Source organism: Erinaceus europaeus, chromosome 7 (genome assembly GCF_950295315.1).
Source record: "Erinaceus europaeus chromosome 7, mEriEur2.1, whole genome shotgun sequence".
Lineage (NCBI taxonomy): Eukaryota > Metazoa > Chordata > Mammalia > Eulipotyphla > Erinaceidae > Erinaceus > Erinaceus europaeus.
Window position 1 is genome coordinate 58397743 of NC_080168.1, and position 20289 is coordinate 58418031.

Below are 20289 nucleotides of genomic sequence, written 5' to 3' on the forward strand. Positions count from 1 at the left end.
TCTTAAGAAGATCTCAGATACTGTGACAGCACAATGCAATGACTTTCTCTTCTCAAGAGAACAAAAAACTGTAATCACTGGCCTTATACAAATTACCATAAAAGCTGCATGTCCTTATTTTTTCTTCTGTAGCAAATTAATTTTTTTCTATTTTAAACTATTTTTCCTTTATTAGGGGATTAATGTTTTACAGTTGACAGTAAATACAATAGTTTGTACATGCATAACATTTCTCAGTCAAATTACCAAAAAAGCCACATGTTCTTCTTTAAGAAAATTGATTACATGGTCCAGCAAGGAAGCAAAGTGTGTTGTCAAATCTCTATGTGTTACCAAGTATGCTGGGATTGTTTCTATATTGCAGTTAGATAAGAGAGGTCCAAAGAAAACTTGTTTTTCTGAGTTCTCAATGAGGCACTGTTATGCTTAGATATTGCCAGTAGTCCAATTTTTCAGGCAATAAAACACATTTTTAAAAAGGATCAAAATACCGCCTTTAGAACAACTCCTCAGTTACACACAGGGTTTGGCTATGAAGTATGAATAAAGGCTTCTGTCTCTCCATACCCATGATCTATGAAACAGGCCAATTTCAAAGAAATAATGTCTTGGACAAAGAGCTGTTATGCTTAACACTGTCTTGAATGAGATAAGGAAGAAAAGGTCAATAAGAACTGTTCTCCTGGGAACTTCTGGTAACACGCAGCAGCTCTTTGGGTGTCTGGTCATTTCCCAAACACCAGCAAAATGACATTAAATGTATTTTGAAATAAAATGGGAAATTTATAATATCACAAGGACAAAAAATATGAAAGATCTGACAAGAAGGAAGAGTGTATTGAACTTTTAGAAATGGTAATTTGGAAGGGCTGGATAGTAAGGCACCTGGTTAAGTGCACATGACGCAAAGCACAAGGACTGGCACAAGGATCCCAGGTTGAGCCCCTGCAGGGAGGCTCCCCACCTGCAGGGAGGTTGCCTCACAAGTAGTGAAGCAAGTCTACAGGTGTCTATCTTTCTCTCCCTCCTCTCTGTCTTCCCCTCCTCTCTTAATTTCTCTCTGTCCTATCCAACAATAGCAGCAACAACACCAACAAGAAAAATGGGGGGGGGGTGGAGATGGCCACCAGGAGAAGTGGATTTTTAGTGCAGGTATCAAGCCCCAGAGATACCCTGGAGGAAAAAAAGAAAGAAAGAAAGAAAGAAAGAAAGAAAGAAAGAAAGAAAGAAAGAAAGAAAGAAAGAAAGAAAGGAACTTTAAATAATAGAACATAACTGAATTAAGTACCTGCAGGGGAGCAATCCAATGCCTGACTCATTTAACTGGGAAGTTTCAGACAAGATACAATATAGTAGTGCATATGGTCTCAAAACCAAAAGGACCAGGGTTTGGGTGGTAGCACAATCAGTAAAGCATACAAGTTACCAAGCTCAAGGATTTGTGTTCAAGCCCCCGGTCCCTATTTGTAGAGGGGGAAGCTTCATGAGCAGTGGAGTGGTGCTGCAGGAGTCTTTCTTTCTCTTTCCTCTCTCCCTGTCTCTATTATAATTAAAAGAAAGAAAGTACTCAAAACCAAGAGGATTAGCCAAAAGTGTGTATACAGGAGTCAGTATTTCTTGGATATCTTCTGCTATTCCAATTAAAAATGACCATTGAGAAGGTAAGAGTTAGGTCAGTCAGTCAAGACACTAGACTTGAGTCTTATTATCACATGGGAACACCATGGCACTGGGACACACTTCATAAATGGTGAAATGTCACTGTGCTCTCTTTTCTTCTCCCATACAGCCCTCTTTCCCCTGTTTCTCTTCAGCCTTATCAAAATTAAAAAGAATGAAAAAAAATTGACCAGGCAGCACTGATATCATAGATCAGACTTGTGGTCACCAGTGGCAAAAAGTGGGATTAAAAAGAATCAGAGGAAGATGAGCCAACGGCATAAGCTTCCAGTTACAATTGTGATGAATAAGAAATGTGCGTGTATTTCATAACATTATCAATAGTTCATGTTGCTCTGTGACACACAGGAAAGTTGTTTTCAAAGTAAATCCTAAGAATTAATACCACAGGAGTATTTCTTTTTAACTTATTTTTACTAAATCTAGAAGAAGAAATAATTGATGTCCATTCAACCTGCTGTAGGAATCATTCTGCGATATAAATAAATCAAATCATTTCAATGCCTTAAATATACACAGTGAAGATGCACACAGTGGCATTCTCCTCAAGTTAAGACTAGATGTTGTGTTTTACGACAGCATGTATGGAACTGGAGGAAGCCCTGCTAAGTGAGATAAACCAGAAGAAGAAGAAATACTGAACAGTCCTACTTACAGGTGGATTTAAGGAACAAAACAAAGAAAAATTTTCACAGGTGAAGCAAACCTGTGATTTAATCTGTACCTTCAGCTCTGAGATTAGTAAAGAGAGAAGGGAGAATTAAAAAGAGATGAGGTGCTAACGCCCTAAGGTAGAAGGAGGTGTCATTTGTGGTAGGTGAGTTGTTTACATATACTGAGAGGACAACACTCTACCAGCAGAGAGTTTGACAATAAAGAAAACAAAGAAGGTACAAAGAAAACAAATCAAATAAAAATGGGGCAGTTACTTAAATCCAAGAAAAATAAAAGTGATGTAAGAAAGTCATGATAACAACAGGACTAACCAGTTTCGTCTCCTGAATCTGAAATTTGAACCTAAAAGAAGTCATTAAAGGTTGGAATACTTACCGGTCCATAAGGAAATGAGGTAGTGCTTGTAAGAAACACCCTAGGCCCATAACCACACATCCAACACCAATCATTATAGGTCTATGCAGCTTGGTTCCAAAATAACTCACAAAAATAATCAACAAAAGATTTCCTAGAAGTTAAAATACAAATATGTCAACAACTTAACAAGATTCAATATCCCCATTCAATCATTCACTGCCCATATATGTTGCATAATGTTTATCTCACTTGCTGGTATAGGTGCCAGGGACACATGAAATGCATGAACAAATTTAATATCTTACCCAGAAGAACATTGTCAGCAGATACATGAACAGATCTCTCCAGAGATTTAATTTTTAATAAGGGATTTAGCATTTTAAAATGACAGAGGAAGAAAGGTCACTGCAAGGGACTGAAAAAGAGTTCTGAGAATTTTTTTTTCCCACCAGGGTTATTGCTGAGGCTCAGTGCCAGCAGCACTATGAATCCACCACTCTTGATAGCTATTTTTTCCCTTCCTTTCTCCCTCCCTCCCTCCCTCTCATCCTTCCTTCCTCCTTCCCTTCCTTCCTTCCTTCCTTCCTTCCTTCCTCCCTCCCTCCCTCCCTTCCTTCCTTCCTTTCTTCCTTCTGACTTTATTGATAAGACAGAAAAAATATGAGAGAGGAAAGGGAGATAAGGAGAGAGAAAGAAACCTGCAGACCTGATTCACTGTGAGTGTAATGTACCCTGGAGGTACGGAGTTGGGGTTTATACCCAGGTCCTTGTGCATTCTGAGAAATTGTGAAGGATTATTTTCCTTAGGGAAGGATATGAAAGTTGGTGTTGTTAATAAATATGACTTCCTCCTCAACAGTTATTCTATAGATAATTGAAATATTATTTCATTTGCTTGAAAAGAGAAGAATCAAGTCCAAATAGATAGAAATTTGCCACTCATTCAAATTTCACTTGGGGTTGGTCAGAATAGCCATCCGAAGATTTTTTTTTTTTTATCTAAAACTGAAAATAGTGAATCCCCATTTCTCTATCCAGGTCTTTTGAAATTGAGAGATAAATAACTCAATGAAAAATATATCCCCACATCTTAAGCTAAACAAACCTAATTGCAGAAGCTCCATTCTGATGAATTGCCCTTAAAGAATTTGAAGAGAGGGAGTCGGGCTGTAGCGTAGCAGGTTAAGCGCAGGTGGCGCAAAGCACAAGGACCTGCATAAGGATCCTGGTTCGAACCCCGGCTTCCCACCTGCAGGGGAGTCACTTCACAGGTGGTGAAGCAAGTCTGCAGGTGTCTATCTTTCTCTCCTCCTCTCTGTCTTCCCATCCTCTCTCCATTTCTCTCTGTCCTATCCAACAACAACAACAACAATAATAACTACAATAAAACAACAAGGGCAACAAAAGGGAATAAATAAATAAAATAAATATTAAAAAAAAGAATTTGAAGAGAAGGACTGATAATGTCAGACATAAAACCAAAACCTAAAATCATTCATTTTTAATTAAATAATTAATATTTTTACTTTGATCCCTGGTAAAACCATTAAGATGAGTTCACCAAACAGTATACAAATGATACATATTATAGATGTTATATTATAATGATACATATTATACATATTATGTTGTAAAAGAGTTGCTCTTTTAATAGATTTACCAATTTTCTTTTTAAAATATTTATTCCCTTTTGTTGCCCTTGTTTTATTGTTGTAGTTATTCTTGTTGTCATCATTGTTGGATAGGACAGAGAGAAATGGAGAGAGGAGGGGAGGATAGAGAGAAGGAGAGAAAAGTAGACACCTGCAGACCTGCTTCACCTCCTGTGAAGTGACTCCCCTCCAGGTGGGGAGCCAGGGGCTCGAACCGGGATCCTTAAACTGCTTCGTGCTCTTCGCGCCATGTGCGCCTAACCCGCTGTGCTACCACCCGACTCCCCAAGAGATTTATTAATTTTTTTTTAGTAAAGGGGGGGCGACCAAGACCAGAGTAGCATTAGCAATGCCAAGTGTTGAATCTGGGACCTCCTTAACCCCCTTTCTAACTTAAAGTCCTAGTAATTTTAAAAAAATTTTTTTGTAGATATATTTTATTTTATTTATTTTTTAGTTGCCACTAAGGTTATTGCTGGAGCTTGGTGCCTGCACTACGAATCCTCTGGTGGCCATTTTGTTTCCATTTTGTTGTTGTTGTTATTGCTATTGCTATTGCTATTGTTGTTGGATAGGACAGACAGAAATAGAGAGAAAAGGGGAAGACAGAGAGGGGAGAGAAAGATAGATACCTGCAGACCTGCTTGTGAAGCAACCCCACTGCAGTGGGGTTGGGGTTGGTACCAGGATCCTTGTGCTGGTCCTTGGGCTTCATACCATGTGCACGTAATCTGGTATGCCACCATCCAACCCCTAAGTCCTAGTAAATTTTTAAGTGGTTTGCATTTGAAGGGTTTTCATTCCATTTACTTCTCTATAGATTGCCTTGTAAGTAGAAGATTTCAGTTGCTACCTTATCCTATGTAGAAATTTCCTCACCTGTACAGACATGACACCCACATTGACCTCCCTAGATTTCTGAAAACCCTCTTTGCAAAGCCATCCATGTTAAAGACGGCATCTCTAGAGGACCCCTATTTAAAAACCATGTTGATTTTTGAAAGGAGAAGGAATGAGGAAGAGTTTTCCCTCTTCATGTTAATAATGAGTTCATTCTTTCCTTTTCTTTTTTAAATTTATTTTTTCATTTTTTAAATTTTATTTATTATTGGTAGAGACAGAGAGAATTTGAAAGGGGATGAGGAGGAAGAGAGGGAAAGAGATAGACACCTGCAGCCCTGCTTCACCACTTGTGAAGCTTTCCCCCTGCAGGTGGCAACCAGGGGTTTGAACCTGGGTCCTTGTGCACAGTAATGTGTGTGCTTAACTAGGCGCACCACCGCCTGGTCCCGTGAGTTCATTTGTTCAAATGGCCTTACTTGCTCATTAAAATAATCCCATGATAAAGGATGGGAAAGGACTATAAGTTTTTGTCACAGATGTGAAGAACTGCCAGTGAAACAGCTGAGCAAAGGAAAGCAAAATAATACCTGGACTTGATGTCTGTGGGTGACTTCTTTCCCACCTCAAGAGTTATTCAGATATTCATCATTTCTCTCAACCTCCTATCACCACTTACTTTCTGTAGTTAACAAGTTCTAATTCGGGAAGACTTTTGGGACAAATTAAATGTGACAGTGTCCGAGCTGAGCTCCCTACCAGGTGACTTTACTGTCTTTCTAATTTCAGAGGTTGTGGTGCTCTGCTGACTATCCAAGGTTAAAGATACCACCTAGACATTGGCATTCCTTCCTTCTAAAAAATGTATTCCAATAATGTAAATCTCTCATATATCTTTATACTTTTCTCTCTCTCTTTCTTTGCTAGGCCCTGACATGTATATAGTTCTAGTACTCCTAAGCCAACTTTCCTCCCTCCCACCCTTCCTTTCTTCCTTCCTTCCTCCCTTTTTCCTTCTTTCCTTCCTTCCTTTCTACCTTATATCCTTCCTCCCTACCTTTATTTCCTTCCTTCTCTCTGTGTGAGAGGATGGGAGAGAGAGAGAGAGATCACAGCACGGCTACACCATTGCGAGTTTCCCCCAATGCTGGTGTCATGGTGCTCCCACATACTACCTGGGCTGGAACCCAGGGCTTCATATTTGGCAAGGCATTTGAGTAACCATGTGATTGCTCTCCCAGTCCCCTTTCTCAATTTTTTTTTTTTTTTTTGCTTCCAGAGTTGTCGCTGGAGCTCAGTGCCTGTGCTACAAATCTATTGCTCCTAGAGCCTTTTTTTTTTCATTTTTGTTTCTTACTGTTATTGCTTTTCTTATAATTAGTATTGCTGTTGTTGGATAGGACAGAGAGAAATCAAGAGAGGAGGGAAGACAGAGGAGGGGAGTTAAAGATACCTACAGACCTGCTTCACTGCTTGTGAGGCAACCCCCTGCAGGTGGAGATACGGGGGCTCAAACTGGGATCCTTGAGCCCTTTCTTGTGCTTTGCACCATGTGTGCTTAACCTGGTGCACTACCACCCAGCCCCCTATTTTTTGTTTTTTAAGATTTGTTTATTTATTTATTTATTTGTAAAGAGTAGACGGAGATGGGGTGTGGTAAGACACCAATACATCATTCTGACACATGCTGTGATACCAGGTATCGAACTTGGGATCTCAGACTAGGTAGTCCAATTTCTTATCCATTGGGCCAAGTCTTTGATCTGTTTTAAACTTCTACCTCTCTACTGTAGTTTGGTTATATATGCCCATTAGTTTGTCTCTAAACTGAAAACATTCACCTGTATTCACAAATTCAACTTCTTCATCTCTAAAAAGTATTGTTCATGGCCTACTCTCTAGTGTCTGAATTTTTAGTAGAAAATGTGCTAACAAACAAACAGACCAAAAAAACCATCTGGAATAGTTTCCTAACCTTATCTAAATATATATTTATTTTCTTACTGTTAGTAATGTTTTTCTTTTGGAAATTATTACTCTCTTGGCACCTGTAACACCATTGTTTTCCTGTTCCCCCTGCCTCTGAACTATCTATTCCTTTACTTAACGTTTTCAGGGACTCCTCTCTTTCACCAGTCCCTTCAACATTGACTCACCTCAGAGATTCAGTCTTGGTTCTTTGTATCAGATATCCATGTCCCCCAAATAATCTCATCTCTTTTCCATCTTTAACAAGTACGTATTAACTCACTAATCAACAGCTCCTGCCGAAACTATGGTCCAGTGCTTCAGGTTCAAATAACTACATGGAAATTGTTGTCCAAGTCTCGCAGGCACTGCCACAAACAGCTTACTAAGACTAAGCTTGTCACAGTCACCACTACCATCTTGTCCTTCTTCCCCTAATCTCTGTCTCAGCACCACTCTGCACTCTATTGCCCAAACTGTAAACCTGGAGACACCTTCAGTCCTCATCTTCCACATCTAGTCTGTGACTATAAACTCTCTGGGATTTGACTCCTAAGTATATCCTAGTTCACGTTCTTTTCCTACCCATATGATCTTGGCTCAGACTCAATGAGCTCTTCCCGATGCCTTTGCACTACCCACCTCCTGGGATCCTCTGCTCCAGTCTGCTCTGTGACCTTCAAAACTCTCCTCTACATAGCCATAAGCTTGGACCTTCTGGAAAGCAAATCTGATCCTTTAAACAGGAGTTCTAAACATGAAGCTGATAGAATCCCAGGAATTCCAAAGATGGAAATCTGGACTTCTGTGAATTTGAGAAAAATAGTGCATCCGTATTTTCTCCAAATTCTGACTACATTTTGTTATTTTCTTTATCAGTGAAATAAGACACAAACAGTAATAGTATGGCTAGTAATTGGTTGTTGTTGTTGTTTTTCCTGCCTCCAGAGTTATCATTGGGGCTTGGTGCCTACGTCACAAATCCACTGCTTCTGGTGGCTATTTTTCTATTTTATTGGATAGGACAGAGATAAATTGAGAGAGGAGGGGGAGATAGAGATGGGGAAAGAGAGATAGATACCCGCAGACCTGCTTTACCACTTGTGAAGCAACCCCCCTGCAGGTGGGGAGCCAAGTGCTGGAAACGGGATCCTTGTGCCACTTTGCACCATGTGTGCTTAACCTGGTGCATTACTGCCCGGTCCCAGTCATTAGAATTTATTTATATTTATATATATATATTTAGCCTCCAGGGTTATTGCTGGGGCTCAAGGCTTGCACTACGAATCCACAAATCCTGGAGGCCATTCTTTTTTCTCACTTTTGTTGTCCTTGTTGTTATTGTTATTGCTGTTGTAGTTGTTGGATAGGACAGAGAGAAATGGAGAAAGGAGGGGAAGACAGGGGGAGAGAAAGATAGACACCTGCAGACCTGCTTCACTGCTTGTGAAGCAACTTCCCTGCAGGTGGGGAGCCAGGGACTCAAACCAGGATTCTTGAGCTGGCCCGTGCACTTTGCACTATGTGCACTTAGCCCACCGAACTACCGCTCAACCCCCAGTAATTAGGATTTTTATCATCAATATAAGTTCCGGAAATTGGCATCATTGTAGATATTTTTTGATGCCAATAATTATTTCACAATTAGGAAAGGTATAATTTAATATATTGGTTTAAAAAAAAAGGCATGATGGGTTGTTTAATATTTTGGTAATTCTGTTTTGCTATAATTTACTTCCATTGTACTTTTACGGTTTTAATTTTATCTAATAAAATCATTATTAATATATAATAAAAGAATATGAAATCATATTGCCAAAGAGGTCATTAACACAGAAATGCCAGTAACCCTTGCTCATCTTCCAGTGATTCTCCCTCATCAAATTTATGTTCCTGTCCTAATGATTTCCACCTTCAGTTTGGCTGGCCAATAGTAGTTGGCTGAATATGGCCAAAAACTGTTGGCAACAAGCTATTGTGCTGCCTTATCTTTCTTCGTTTTCTCCTATTGGATTAACTTTCACATGTATGCAATCCAGTAGCTTCACCTGAAAAGCTTTTATTCACCCATCAGTAGTCTGTCTTCCCAATGTGATGTTATGCCCCTTCCTTTCTGTTCCTATAGGACCTAGCAAAACTCAAGTCACTAAGCTCACTGTAGTCAACAATTCATTATTTTGCACTTCTGCCCTCCACAAGACTGTGAACTGATTCCATATTGAATCTCCACAGGCAGTATGTAAGGACTTATTTCAGATTGCCATCACCAGCATCTAGCACATGCATAGCACAGCTCTCAGAAAATTATAAACACTAGGAGACAAAAGGAAGTATCACCTATTTCATTTTTGCCTCAATTCTGACTTGTCTTTCAGAGCTGATTAACTGTATTAAAAGTAACCTTCACCTTGAATGCAAGAGAAAACTACAAAGGCATCACATTCAAATTTCTATGCAATTTTATTTGCAAGAAGAATCTTTCCCTCCTTTTTACTCGGTCCTTACATCTTCCTAGTCATCCAAAAAGAATCACAGTCCATAATCAGACTATTTTCTTCCATAGAGAATGTTTCTGAAATAAAATCAGGACTATGTCAAAACAGTTGCTTCTTCTCTCTGCATTTTGAAAATATAATTGCCCTTCCATACATAACATGAGGAGAAAAAAAGGACTTTCTCTTTGGAAAACATTCATTTTCCATGATGCCATCTAGATATGTTAAGAGAGCCTTTAAGGCCTATCATATGACTCACAAAATACTCTAAATATTCTGCTGCCTATGCTAGATGGTCAATAATAATAATAAGTCCATGGAACTGAGATGAGGGTTCAGCAGGTAGAGCACATGCCTTACATGCATAAGGCCCTGGGTTAGATTCCCAAACACCACATGCAGAAGAGCAATGCTTTATATTCTCTAACAAAGAGAAAAAAATCAAGTAAAAGAAACATTCTTAAACTCAGTGGTAGATATGTAGCAATACTTAATCTGTTTCTACTTGGAGTTAATGTTTAAATTAGTTGTTTCTAAGCATATTGCCAAGTTAGCTAGATTCTTTAGTACTTTTTTTCTTTTTGCCACCAGGGTTATCGCTGAGACTAGGTGCCAGCACTATGAATCCACCACTCCTAGCAACCAATTTTTCTTTCCTTTCCTCCCTTTGATAGGACAGAGAGGAATTGAGAAAGGGTGGGAAAGAGAAAGACAGAGAGACACCTGCAGTACCTACTTCACCAATTATGAAGTATCCCCCTTGCATATGGGAAGTGGAGGCTCAAGCCCAGGTCCCTTCACATGTGTGCACTCAACTAGGTGCACTGCCATTTGAGTACATTTTGAAAACACATTATTTATTTAGTTAAATGACCTAAAACAGTAAATAAGAAGACTAAAATTCAGATCAGCTACATAAATAAAATGTAAGAGGAAGTAAGGTGAAAATAATTGGTTACCAATCTCAAAGCTTCCATTAATAAATCCAACAAGATATGTCGGGATATTGAATTGTCTCTCTATTTGAGTAAGCATGGAATTCATATAAGATCCAGACAGTGTTTTGGATACATATGCACATGTTATCGCCAACAAAAACATCTAGGGAGAAAAGAATAAAAGAAAACATGAAAAATTGTGTTTTGAAGTCACAAGTTGGCCACCTGTTGACAAAATATCTTATTGTCTCCAACTTAAGTAACCCTTGAGCCTTCAAGAAACATGTAACATGTTCTCATTCTCCAGCCCAGCTCCATACTCTTTATGACCAGCATACAATCTCAGCATTGTCCCCTTCAAACTTACCTCTGTCCCTGCCCCTTTGATGTCTCTGTCATCTTACTTGGAACATGTGACTTTTCCTGTATACAAAAGTTAATATACCTATGTACCTATATTCCTGAACTCATAACCCCATCTTTGAGATCCTGACCCACAATGTATTGCCTCTCCTACACCCTCCTCCTCCATAACCTTCGTGTGTGTGCACACACGTGCGAATTTGAGTTTCCAGGCCTCATGCATGAACATTGTTACCACTCCAAACCAAAATGTATGGATTAGGTAGGGGGAGAGAGATCCCATAGTACTGTGGCTTCCTATAATGCCTTAGTACTCACATGTGGTGTACTGAGGGCCCAAATCTGGATCATTTACATAGCAAGGAAAATCACCAGCCAGGTGACCTGTGTTATTGCCCCCTCCCCTATTTTCAACTTCACAGTTCCTTCTTGGCCCATGGTACTTATTCCAACTAGCATCAAACTGTTTGAAATAATAGTCTAGAACCATTTGCTATACTACACTGTAGTAATGAAGACTGAACTCTTTAAGTATCAGCATGTGCTCAACTGTTGAGTCATCTCGCTATCCAATCCTTCATTGTGTTTTAAATTTTACTTTTCTTTTTTGCCACCAACTTTATTGGTGGGGCTCAGTGCTGGCACTATGAATCTACCACTCCTTCTAGCCATTTTGCTCTTTTTTTTTTTTTTCTTTTTAAACAAGTGCACCGCTCAGCTCTGGTTTATGGTGGTATGGAGGATTGAACCTGGGACTTTGAGAGGGCATGAGAGTCTCTTTGCATATGATTATATCTATGCCCACCTCCCTTTTATCTTTCTACTTTATTTGATAGGACAGAGAGAAATTGAGAGGGGATGGGAGAGAGAAAGACACCTGTGAACCAGTTTCACTGCCCATGAAGCCTCCCCCTGCAGGTGGCGAGCCAAGGATTGAACCCCTGTCCTTGAGCATGGTAATGTATGCACTTAACCAGGTGCTCCACCACTCAGGCCCTTCAATATGATTTTTAAATTTTTATTAATGATTTAATAATTGATTTACAAAATTACATAATAACAGGGGTACAATTCCACACCTTTCTCACCACCAGTTTTGTGTCCCCATTTCCTCCACTGGAAACTTTATTCTCCCAATGTCATTATATGGGTTGTTATTTCTTTTCTTTTTTTTTTTCTACCTCTGGGGTTATTGCTGGGGCTCGGTACCTGCACTACAAATCCACTATTCCCAGCAGCTATTTTTCCCCTTTGTTGCCCTTGTTGTTTATCATCGTCATCATTATTATTGTTGTTGTTGTTGTTGGATAGGACAGAAAGAAACTGAGAGAGGAGGGGAAGATAGAGAGGGGGAGAAAGACACCTGAAGACCTGCTTTATCTCTTGTGGCAACCTCCCTGCAGGTGGGGAGCCGGGGGATGGAATCAGGGTTCTAGGATCAGTTCACTTTTCACTATGTGTGCTTAATCCCATGTGATACTGCCTGGCCCCCACCTCTTGAGTTTAAGACTCAAATCTATCATCATTTGTATTACAGAGCCTTCCTTGTCTTTTTGTTTCCATGTAGCTCTGGCCACTCGATCACTCTTCTACCCACTCTACTGATTGCCTGTCTCTATCTCAGTCCTTGTCACAGTACACTTCAGAGTTTGACTGCCTATAAGCTCTTGCCTCCCTCCCTGTCCCGTGAGCAATTCACAGATGGGACAGGCATATATGTTTTGGGGTTTGGTAAATGTCTCATTATTAACTGACACCTGATACAAGTTTATTAAATTAGCAGCATTATAAGTATTCAAAAGTATCTTGAAGAAGCAGTCAGAGCTGGAAGTAAAACTAAATATAGTGAGATTTACTACACCTAAGCTAACAGTTATCTCTCCCCATTCATTTGGGCAAATTTGAACAGAAATGTTTGTGGAAGAGGCCTGAGAAATATTCATTTCAAGTTCAGTAGCAATGAAGACTCCCCTGTGTCCATGAGTTACATCTCTAATAAATGATTTATACTAAATAATATTTATAGAAACTCTGGTTCTTTTTTTAAAAAATATTTATTTTATTTATTTATTACCTTTTGTTGCCCTTGATGTTTCATCGTTGTAGTTATTATTGTTGTTGTTGTTATTGATGTCATCATTGTTGGATAGGACAGAGATGGAGAGAGGAGGAGAAGACAGAGAGGGGGAGAGAAAGATAGACACCTGCAGACCTGCTTCACTGCTTGTGAAGCGACCTCCTGCAGGTGGGGAGCCGGGGGCCCAAACCAGGAACCTTACACTGGTCCTTGCGCTTTGTACCACCTGCGCTTAACCCGCTGTGCTACTCCCAGAAACTCTTGTTCTAAGCACACTATAAAGCTTTATAAAGCACATCATTGAAAGCAAACAATCTCTGCTTATTTATATAATCCAGAGTTTCTACTTTAAAAATAATATAAAGTATAAGTCATAGTTAGGTAAATATTTAATCTAATGTTTTGTTATTATTATTATTTCCTTTCTATTTTTATTTGACAGGACAGAGAGAAGTTGAGAAAGGAGAGGGAGGTAGAGAGGGAAAGAGAAAGATAGACACCTGTAGACCTGCTTCACTGCTTATGAAGCTTCCTCTCCCTGCAGGTGGGGAGTGGGGATGAGAACCCTGCTCCTTGTGTACAGTAATATGTGCACTTAACCAGGTGTGCTACCACCCAGCACCCTAATTAATTTTTTTAAGAACAGAGACACAAGATGAGTCATGGTTTCAATATGCCCCTTTCCTAAAACACCTAGATAGTTTCCTAAACTAGTCCTAATCAAAGAATGGGAACCACCCGTGCCTACTTTAAGTTATGTCTGGTGCAAAAATATCCTCTATAGAGTTAAATCTATTATCTTATAACAATAATGACCCAGAGTTTGAAGTAAGTTGGTTAAGAACTTACTCTGATGCTTTTTAAAGCATTTTGCTTAGTGTATTACTAAGCTCAGAGAAGCAAAATAACCTGATTATTAAGCAACTGCCTCTCTACTAGGTGATAAATCCACACTTGCAAAGTTCACTGTAACATTCACACCAATATCTAATCTCCAAAATAATCAAAATTTAGAAGCCACTTGTTTGTAAAATAATACCACACTTTTTTAACCACAAATGCTATAACAGCTAATATTTGTTGAATTTCCATGATATTCTAGTGATTCTTACGAGCATATAAAAAGAAAAGAATTTTGTTAGACTCCTTCTGTTACCCTTTATAGATGATAAAATTAAGCAGCTGTCCAAAGTCATATAACAAGTGAAAAACTAAACTCAGCTACAAATCCAAGGATCCTGGTTCTTGACCCTTAGTTTTAACAATTTTAGAAGACAGGCAAATATTGAGAGATAACAATGTAACTTATTTTTCATAATGAAAAATGGCATTACAGGAAAAAGTAGTTTTCTCAATCTATACTGTAATTCTCCACTGTAATTCACATATACATAGAGTTTTTCTATACACATATGGAAAACAAACTTTTGTAAGAAGAAAACTGGTGACAGCGCTTGAAGTTGGAAACTACTTGCAGGTAGAATCAAGACAAATATCTAAATCCCTTTGTTTTAAGTAAAGCAGAATTTTGTTTGAAGGGAAAATAGTTTCAGAACTATGCAAAAAGAATTTTCTTTAAGATAGTAAAAATTATATATACCAGAAGCAAACTAAATGAGCCTCTTTCTTACTGAGAATAATTGTTTAGCTATAAAGATTGAAGTAAACATTTGCTTTACTGGGTCATTGTGAAGTCATTACAAAGACTTTCTGTTCATTGAGCCGTTTTCTAGAAGAGACCCCACACTCCTTTAATCTAGAAGTTCCAGAAAGGTGAGCATTTCAATGGACCATCTGAAAAACTTTTAAAACCTTGACTTCCACTTAAGTTCCTTAAAGACATTTGCAATTAAATGGACTGAATGAATCATTAATCCTATGTAGATATATCCTGTTACAAATGCTTTTCACGAAGGCAAAAATTATCAATCTATCTGATAAAATAACATTAATACTATATCAGTCCATGAAGATACAAGTGACTGTACAAAGTTTAGATGAAATGCAGACACATACATTTATCTACACACACAAATTCCATACCTTCAGCTTGGAAAGACATCTTAGTCTGTGGGTTTCAATTCTTTTCTCAGTTTCTCCCATGTTGCTGTTCTCAGTGTTCCAAGGTATATATGTTTCAAATCTTGATTATTTCTCAGTCCTGTCCTTTTAAGAAGACAACAAAATCAATTGCTGGTAAAGTCATAAATTGTCATTCTTTGTAAGGGGGAAGGGAAAGAAAATTAAAAACCCAGTCTGAATATCCAGCCAGAATTGCATTGCACAAATAACTGGAAGATGTTTGATTCAGATCTAAAAAACATAGTTAGAGAATATCAAGTTGTAAACTGTCTATTTTAAAAGTTACATGGAATAACTTTAGTAACTCTTTAGTGAGATTAAAGATATTAGTTTAATTTGTTATAGTTCCTTTGCGAAATAATGACCACGTGGCAAAACCAAAGCTTTTCATTTCTTTAGCCAAAACAAACAGAAACAAAAGGAGCTCCTTGGACTTACATGAAAATGCTGCTTTTAAGAACACACAGACTTTGATTTGTGTTTGTGCTAAAAATCTGCTTCCACAAGCCTACCAAAGCTCAGAAATCTCTATTTGGCCAGGCTCCCTCTTCAAGTTCTTGGCGTTCCAAGACTTCCCTGGAGTCTCAGGAAGGGAACCGCTTTCTGGGACACCGCTGATTCAAGGAAACCTGGGGAGACATGGAATTTTAATCAGGGAACTAGCCTCAGCAAAAATAAATAAATCTATGATCAGGAAAAAAACCTACAATTGCAACTTAAGATGTAAGGCTTAGGAGAAGACCAAACAGTTAAGACATACCTACATGCATCTTCATATGTTGTAGATACTGTTGGGTGCTTATAAGCTATATAGACACCCACATTTTTTCCCCTTTTGTTGCCCTTGTTTTTTATTGTTGTTGTAGTTATTATTGTTGTTGTTGTTGTTATTGATGTTGTTGTTGTTAGGACAGAGAGAAATGGAGAGAGGAGGACAAGACAGAGAAGGGGAGAGAAAGATAGACACCTGTAGACCTGCTTGTGAAGCAACCCCCCTGCAGGTGGGGAGCCAGGGCCCTAACCGGGATCCTTAAGCTGGTCCTTGCGCTTCACACCAGTGCGCTTAACCCACTGGGCTACAGCTGGATTCCCAGACACCCACTTTTATATGCTATATAGACACCCACTTTTATACGTAAAAACCATTACATCATATTCACCCCTTATGAAGACTGTGTATGGGAGCCGGATGGTGGCGCACCTGGTTGAGTACACATGTTACAGTGCACAAGGACCTGGGTTCAAGCCCCTGGTCCCCACCTGCAGGGGGAAAGCTTCACAAGTGGTGAAGCAGTGCTGCAGGTGTCTCTGTCTCCCCCTTCCTCTCAATTTCTGGCTGTCTCTATCAAATAAATAAATATATTTTTAAAATTTTTAGAAAGACTGTGTGTGTCTTGAAACTAAGATAATAATATTTTACACCAAAGTATTTCATTCTGACATCATTTATGCTAGTGCTACATTTCAAGTTGCCAAAATAGTATCTTAGCCATGTCCCCAGTGTTAATTTATTAGAATCCTCTGAACAATATCCATTTAACAAGTACCCTGAATGGCACTAATTTTTTTTTTTGTAAAAAGGAAGCATTGACAAAACCATAGGATAAGAGGGGTACAACTCTACATAATTCCCAATTTTTTAATAAACCTAACTGTTTTACCTTATAAATTTGTTGAGTCCTACTCCCCAACATACATGAGGGCAGTGGATACTGGGCAATTGTGTATTTGTACTAAGTTCTCTTTACTCACTATAGACAGACACATATAAAGTCATTGTGTTAAGCCCATAAACAAAGAACACAATTGCCTTAAAGACAGTTTGTGCTATTTACAGAGGCTTTTTGTGGAAAATACTTAGACTCAGATCACTCTGAGTAACACTCTTTTTGTAACACTCTTACAAAAAAAAAGTGGAATAGGTCTAGAATTTGCATCATCAAGTACAAAGTACTATGTAGGTGCTGAAAAAGTTATTAGAGACACTCTTGTGGATTCTAGATGGCCATACAAATGAATATATGTCGGAACTTCCTCCACCAATAGAGTTCCAGATCACATTAACTATAGTAAAAATACATGATAATAGTTTTGTTGGGGGTAGGGGATGATAAATCTCTCAACTGTCCTCTTTTTTCTCATACATATAGAAACCAACTTTTTTCCTCTCTGTTTCCAGGGCTGGGGTTCTGTGCCTGTGCAGTTCCTCTCCTGGGCCACTTTTTCATTCAGAGAGAAAAAGAGAGAGAAGGAAGAGACACCACAAGACCAGTGCTTTCGCAAGCATGGACTGAACACCTAGCAAGGCACGTGCTCTACCCAGTGAGTTTATTTCTCTGGCCACTGGACATTTCTGTTTTCCTTCTGTCTCTCCTTGCTAATCTCTGAGCTCAATGTAAACAAGGGAGAAAGAATATCCTTCCTCCATGTCAAAGTATTCTCACTATTTCTAGTGGCTACAAACATAACTATCCTAAATATGTGTCTTTGTCGGGGCCAGGTTGGTAGGGCACCAGGCTGAACCCACATGTTACAATGCTCAAGGACCCAGGTTCAAGTCCCCAGGCCCCACCTGCAGGGAGAAGGCTTTGCAAGTGGTGAAGCAGTGCTCTTTCTCTCTCCCTCCCCTCTCGATTTCTGGCTGTCTCTATCCAATAAATAAAGATAATAAAAAATTAAAAATATATGTGTCTTTGGGCAGTTTGATGAAGGAAGGGGAAGACCACCACATCTGCAAGAATTCTGTAGATGCTTCTCAGCATTGGGACACTGTAACCATCTAGAGCAGGTCTTATCACCATGACTCAAAGATCTGTTTCAAAATGCATCTGCTGGTTCCTGGGACTTTTTAGAAACAATTGTGCTGACTAAGGTAAGAGATAGCATTTGAAGCTTGGAAAGAATTAAACAGGATTAAATTAACACTAACCATCCCTTACTTTACCAGTTAAAAGTGTAGGAAACAGTTTAGCTTTTCAGATATATTTTTAAATTTTTGATGGAGGGAAATAAATAAATCAAGCCTATTATATTAAATAAATAAATTACAAAATTCAGTAATGTCCCAATCACTGTTGAGCACTTTGGGCTCAAATCAAGGCAAGGGCATGTGGTTTCTTCATCTCCTATCTGCCTTGTGTCCCAACCCTGTGAACAGAGTCCCTTTTTATTAGCACGGTATTGTTTACACGGTGACTTCTGCTCCTGGGACTAGAGCATCAGGACAAATCCCCATCAGTCAACACTGTTAATGGAAACAACCTGCTGTCATTTAATTAAGTGGCAACTCTCATTATTATTCCTCTAACTCCATCTCAGCATTCAGATAAGAACAGGTTGTTTGTTCTTCAGTAAGCTTTCTCACAGAAATATAGTTGAGTTTTTCCATGTCTACTAAAAATGTATGGTAGGAGGGGTGGTGTTTGCTTGCTTTTACTTGTGGTGAAAGCACATTGCAAAACTGTTGACTATATGCACATTTCGGACAGCAGGGAGTTATTATCTTGAGGACTCTAGATAGTTTGTATCTTGCACAATTGAAATTCTGCACCACTGAAGAGATACAATGGGAGTTCTTCACACCCTTAGGTTACAAGGGCCTTACCAACCTTTCTCAGTCACAGGAAGATTTTTTCCCCCGTTTTGTTGCTCTTGTTATTATTGTTGCCATTGGTGTTGTTGGTGTTGGATAGGACAGAGAAATTGAGAGAGGAGGGGAAGACAGAGAGAGGGAGAGAAAGATACATACCTGCAGACCTGCTTCACCTCTTGTGAAGCGACCCCCCCCCCCCCCCGCAGGTGAGGAGCCAGGGGCTGGAACCAGGATCCTTAAGCCTGTCCTTGCACTTTGCGCCATGTGCTTAACCCACTGCGCTACCACCCAGCCCTGTTTTTGTTTCTTGACAAAACAATTAAATCATCTTGTTTGTGCTATTTTACTAAGTGTTAAATGCATACACATGATTTTTATTGCTATAAATCATCTTAAGGAATACATGCACTAAACTGTATACTATTAGATTAATAAAATAAAGGTTTTACTTTATCACAGCAAAACTAATAGTACATACATGAAGAAGACTTAGGAGAACATCCTTCTCCTGGGAAACAAGAAAGGGTCACACCAGCAAAAAATCTTATGAAAGCTGTTTATTTGCAGATTCTTCAACTGGTTCCTACTGCTGCAAGAAGAGAAAAGCCTTTGGAGTAGTGTCCAGCTGAAATATTTCAACCAGTAACAAAGCAAGTATCTAAGTGTCAATGAAACATCCATATATTCAACACTGACTTGTTCTATGATATGTATCAAAGTACTTCTTTTGGTTCATGTTCATCAGAAATCAATGATATGTTGTAGTTTGTAAACAAGTTTTACAAACACAGGTATTAGTTTACTTTCTGTTTTCAGAAGGGATGACAGGAATATATTATCTATATGTCTCATATATAATATATATGATTTTTATCTTGCTAAGCAAAGAATGCAGTCAAAACAAACAAAAATTTATTATCAAATCAACAGTAAAAACACCTACCCTATTACTTTTCATAATGTATTATCTAACTCTGTATGTCAAACAAGATATGAAAAAGTAAAGCTGAAATCTGATTCTGTGTTTTTAATACGACTGACTGTGAATATTGTCAGTATTAATATATGATGCCAGTTCAGTCTAGATAATTATTCGATGATTATCGGGGATAGCCAGTGTTTTCTCCACTTGAAGTTCAAACTTTCTTTTCTTCAGATTATTATCTTAAATTTTTTGGGGGTTGGGGAATAGTATAACGGTTATGCAAAAAGACTCATGTCTGCAAGGTCTGAGGTTCAACCCCCTACACTTTCAGCCAGAGCTGAGCAGAGCTGTAGGGGGAGAAAAAGGAAAAAAAAATCCAAGAAAGTGAAGCAGGTCTGCATGTATCTATTTTTCTCTCTTCCCTCTGTCTTAACCTCCTCTCGTCATTTCTTTATCCAGCAACGACAAAAACAACAATAACTACAACAATAAAACAACAAGGGCAACAAAAGGGAATAAATAAATAAATAAATAAATATTTTAAAAATATTTTAAGAATTTATTTTAAAAAAGAAAGAAAGAAAATAAAGAACAATTACATACCATCTCACCCCTGTGAGAGTGTTATATATCAGAAACAACAGC

General features: G+C 38.6%; 1 protein-coding gene across 1 annotated transcript in view; it reads right to left on the reverse strand.

The window, feature by feature from the left end:
- SLCO1A2 (solute carrier organic anion transporter family member 1A2) overlaps nucleotides 1–15601 on the reverse strand; it is a 40000-nt gene extending 24399 nt beyond the window's left edge. The window contains exons 1-4 of the mRNA XM_060194478.1: nucleotides 15566–15601; nucleotides 15089–15206; nucleotides 10627–10768; nucleotides 2731–2863 (exon numbers count right to left, since the gene is read on the reverse strand). Of these exons, the coding sequence (XP_060050461.1) occupies nucleotides 2731–2863; nucleotides 10627–10768; nucleotides 15089–15148 (335 nt within the window). The 5' untranslated portion in view covers nucleotides 15149–15206; nucleotides 15566–15601. The remainder of the gene's footprint in view (nucleotides 1–2730; nucleotides 2864–10626; nucleotides 10769–15088; nucleotides 15207–15565) is intronic.
- Nucleotides 15602–20289: the final 4688 nt, after the last annotated feature.